At 30.8% G+C, this 4,537-nt stretch overlaps 1 protein-coding gene across 1 annotated transcript; it reads right to left on the reverse strand.

The window, feature by feature from the left end:
- Nucleotides 1–925: 925 nt before the first annotated feature.
- LOC112451649 lies at nt 926–4,533 on the reverse strand (the record flags this gene model as incomplete). Its single annotated transcript, XM_025011409.1, has 6 exons — nt 926–1,156; nt 1,198–1,317; nt 3,414–3,556; nt 3,659–3,767; nt 3,908–4,124; nt 4,390–4,533. Coding segments are annotated over 6 exons (964 nt in total), but the record flags the coding sequence as incomplete, so codon positions are not given.
- Between the last annotated feature and the right edge of the window lie 4 nt (nt 4,534–4,537).

Genomic DNA, 4,537 nt, shown 5'->3' on the forward strand with positions numbered 1-4,537 from the left:
CGACTTCTTTTTACCTTCTTTTTAAAAAAAGTAACTTTTCAATGATTACGTTAACGCTGAATTATGGAAGCGTTTTCTTTCAAATTGCGGCGTATTAGACTCCGAGAGAAAGCACAAAGAACCTAGTTTTGGGAGACAACTTTTTCTAACGTCGGTATAAAGTTAGTTGTCGACGCAATCTCGAAATCAGCTGAGACTCCTTATTTAGACTAATGGGCCAAAACAACTGATCTTTGCCTTTGATTTATTTATTACCGTGACGCGACGACTCAAGAATACTCACGAACTTTACGAGTATATTCCCGGATCTTCGCGCCTGCTGCAGCGCACTCGATCTTACAAAAGGGGAGAACCAAATCTTGACCCCTTGAATTCTGCTAAATTGAGCGGCAACGTTTTCCTCATAAGAATCGCGTGGAGTCCTTTTTCTTATATAACAATTGCATACATAAAGCATTTACTTATAGTGATGCTTTAGGCTTACACAATTATTAAGTTTATCATTTGGTATTCGTAATAATTTGAAAATGACAATCAATAGAATATCATCAGGTAAATAAAAATAAAGTCGATCAACATATTTATTGGAATATATAGATATATTCTCCTTTCTTTGCAATGGTTCTGGATTTTTATTTAGATTGATCTCTTCTTTCCTCTTTCTCTCTCACAAATATATCGATTTAATCAATTAAATATTTAATCAGTAAGTTATATATAAATCAAATATGATCCAAATTCGTTGCATGCAAGTGAGCTGGATTAAGTAGATTAAAAAATCTTCTGCCTGAGTTTTTGGTTGAGATCAAGGAACGGAATTTTCGTGGATCTCTAATAGGAATACTGTGCAAATGTAATGTATCTGTGTCGCGTATTGCGTGATCTACACATAATCGTGGATGAATTGGTTCGCCAAGACACTTACATTCGCAAAAGGGTGGAGATTCAACGAAGGAATATCCATATATTTTACAAAATAAGCAGTAACGAAGTTCTGGGTCTATTATCTCTTCGTATCTCTCGTATCTTGCATATTTTGAGCAAAGTAAAGTTTGCATTATACGATTACAACCTTTCACGTTGCATGTATCTGTGATCGTTTTTAAAGCCATCTCCTCTTGGTCAATAACATCTGCAAAACATACTAATGTGAACTCTAAATTTTCTTCAACTTAGTGGAAAAATTGTAATATTTACCAATGTATAGCATAATTTGAAGCGTCAGAATTGGCACATCGACAGATGGTACAAAACTTGAATAAAAAGGATGAGGGTCGGGTCTGTATTTCCATACATTCTTATCAGGAAAATAATAATAAATATGAGGCAGAAATTGATATACAATTAACGTATCACTCAAAATGATATGTTCAGAAACATTGGTAAACTCCACAGTAAAAGGAATCTCTGCACTTGACGACAACCACTCACCTATGCATTGTACAAATACGAAAGCAAAAATATAATAAAATTTTTGTAACCGATAAAAGATAATTTTAAAGATAATTTCAAGAATTAGCATTAAATTTATAAAAGATAATAATGAAAAGCAATCCTATGACTTGATATGTATAAAAAATGTACATAGCATACCAAAAGTTCCGGAACTATTTTGTATATCAGAAAGTATTGGTTTATTAGAAAAATGTTTCAAGCAAAAATAATAGGGTTATTTAAAGAACCTACTAGTTGGTGATATTTATTTGGACTTTAACTAACCTTGAAAACCCTTGTTTAAACAATCTGGAAAACCGCCGTTAACATAAAACTTTTTTTCCAAGAGAACTTTTCGAGATATGAGTCCTTCAAAGTTAAATTACAGCCGGCATTAGCATTAACAAAGGTATACCACGTAGTGGCACGGTGACCTAACCTGTGTTTGTAGATGGTTATGAATGCACATTATTATATTAAATGTTCAAATTGATGTCCTATTTCACTTCGTTTCAAGCGAACGTAAGTGTATTTAAAACATTTCTCAAAATTAGTAGTGCAATAAAATTTGAAACATTTAATACAATTTTTTTTGAATCATTTATGTTTGTAGGTTCCATTACACCTTACTCTTCAATGCCAAGTAGCAGAAGAATATCAATTTGAACATTTAATAAAATATGATACATAGACGCATCTATAACTATGTACAAACACAAGTGAAAGCGCGCATACAAACACGTGTACACACACACGCACATACACAAGAAAAGGTATAAAATTTATACTATAAATCCAACTGGGAAACCTCCATGTGGTACATTTTGGGTAATGCTAATGCTGACAATACTTAAATTTTGAGGATTTATAACTCGAAAGTTCTTATTTGAAAAAAATTTGTTACCAGTGTTTTGAAAATGTCTCGGCTAAATATGCAATAAAAGTAAAGATTTCAATTTAAAATATTTATGTTTATCTTGACGGGGCTATTCAAGATAGTCCAAAGCTCAAATACACGGGAAAAAATGAAATTGCTTTAATTAAACGTCGACGTCACGGGCTGCCATAAGCATAAATAGTTAATTCAATTGGATATTAATGAACCAAATATTTAAATTATTAAAACAATTATCTGATGTTTTTTTGTTTGTTAATATTGATGTTGCAATAAATTTTATCTCAATTACACTGATGCTGTTGATACAGAAAATAATGCTGTTGATACAAAAAAATAATGCTGTTAATACAACGTCATTTTTTCCGTGTACATATCATCAGCTAATGGATCTTTTTAAACTTTACTATTTTTGTTTAAAACTTTTCTAATAAATCAATATTTTCTAGATAATCAGCTGTTCCGATATTCTTACGAACTGTATACTAATCTCTGTTAAAAATTATTATATATAAATATTATGCCCAAACATCGTTTGTTTAGCGAAAAAAACATTTACAACGTGTCGTAGACGGTGCTGATCGTCCAAATACCGAAATGAGATATTTTTCCGGTGTGTGGTCTTTTGATAATTGACCAAAACGCGTTCTGGCAATGTGAAAATGCTACAACATGTTGTGGACGCTTATTGAGCAACTATGACGCGATGTGATAAAAATAAAATTATTAAAGATAAAAAGTATCCTTTAACTTTTTACGCAAACGTTTTCTTTTACTTGAAAATACATATATAAGCGGAGCCCTTCCTCATAAAAAACCTAATCTAACTCCAAGCTTATTTCTAAAAACTTGAAATTAAAATTTAGTCGAAATAAGGACAAGTATTGATCATAGAATTTTTTATAATATCTCCATTTAGGTATTTAGACGATCATCACCGTCCACAACGCGTTGTGGATGTTTCTTTCACTCACTGAGCGATTTCAATATTTGGGCGTAACATACGGTTATATACGTATATACTTAGGTACATCGTTACATGTATGCTCTGCATACCTATAATATTAATGAAATGCACATTGTATAATTGCACTATTAAAATTACCTGTATAAATATCATAGATATCAAAAGTCTTCAGTTTTTGTTTATTCCGTCCCACACCGCCTACAAGCAGCAATTTGTTTTTCAAACACACAGTAATCATATGTTTTCTCTCAACTGGCATCCTGAAATATTTGTAAACAATTTTAACAGACAACATTCTGTGTATTCTATTACTTGTCTACTTATTCTTTATCATTTATCTAATCGATAAGATATTAATTTACTCTGTCTCAAGAATCCATTTCTTAGATATCAAAGAATAACGCCATATATTTTTGTTAAATATTCCTGAATCAATACCATATTCTCCGCCACAAAGATACAAATCGTATCCTTAAAAAAAAAGATTGCATAAAATAATACGTAAGTAATAATACATAATTAATATATATTATACATAAACAATAAATACATAAGTAAATAAGACAGAACTGGTTTAGATAAGATAAAATAAAGAAACAGACTGTGCATACCTTTGCCAGTAATCTGCATTCCTTCAAGAGATTTACCAGTCTTGGAACAACGTTCGATAATATCTGGAGGATAATCGAATGAGGTTAGCTCAAAAAAATCATTACCGTCCCAGCAATGAATATATTGTTCACCATTATTATGTTCACAGGATATAATACAAGGTAACAGCATTTTTGCTTTCTTATTCTCAATGATATTAAAAGGAACTGTAAAATCCTGCGAAAGAGAAGAGATTTTATTATTCGTAGAATTGCAATACATCAATGTATAATAGAATATAATAGCATAATAAGAAAACAAAATAATAGGTGTGTGGGAGATATATACATACATATATATATATATATATATATATATCCCCGAAGTTTTAGAAATTCATTTTATAATTGAAATATAATTAGAGGTGATCAAGGCTTATAATTCTGTCTAGTTCTAATTATTATATTACTCTAAACGTTATTTTTTAATATAATATACTCACATGATGATGGTTCATCCACTCGTGTGTAATATTAAACAAATAAGACTTTGTAGCGCTTACATTAATGTTTCCAATTAACTTCATAAACCGTTCTTTCGACAACTCACAAATTGAATTGAATGGCAGTTGATCGAAACGATCTAAGCAA

This window comes from Temnothorax curvispinosus, unplaced genomic scaffold, assembly GCF_003070985.1.
Source record: "Temnothorax curvispinosus isolate PA1 unplaced genomic scaffold, ASM307098v1 QBEX01002447.1, whole genome shotgun sequence".
NCBI classification, from domain to species: domain Eukaryota; kingdom Metazoa; phylum Arthropoda; class Insecta; order Hymenoptera; family Formicidae; genus Temnothorax; species Temnothorax curvispinosus.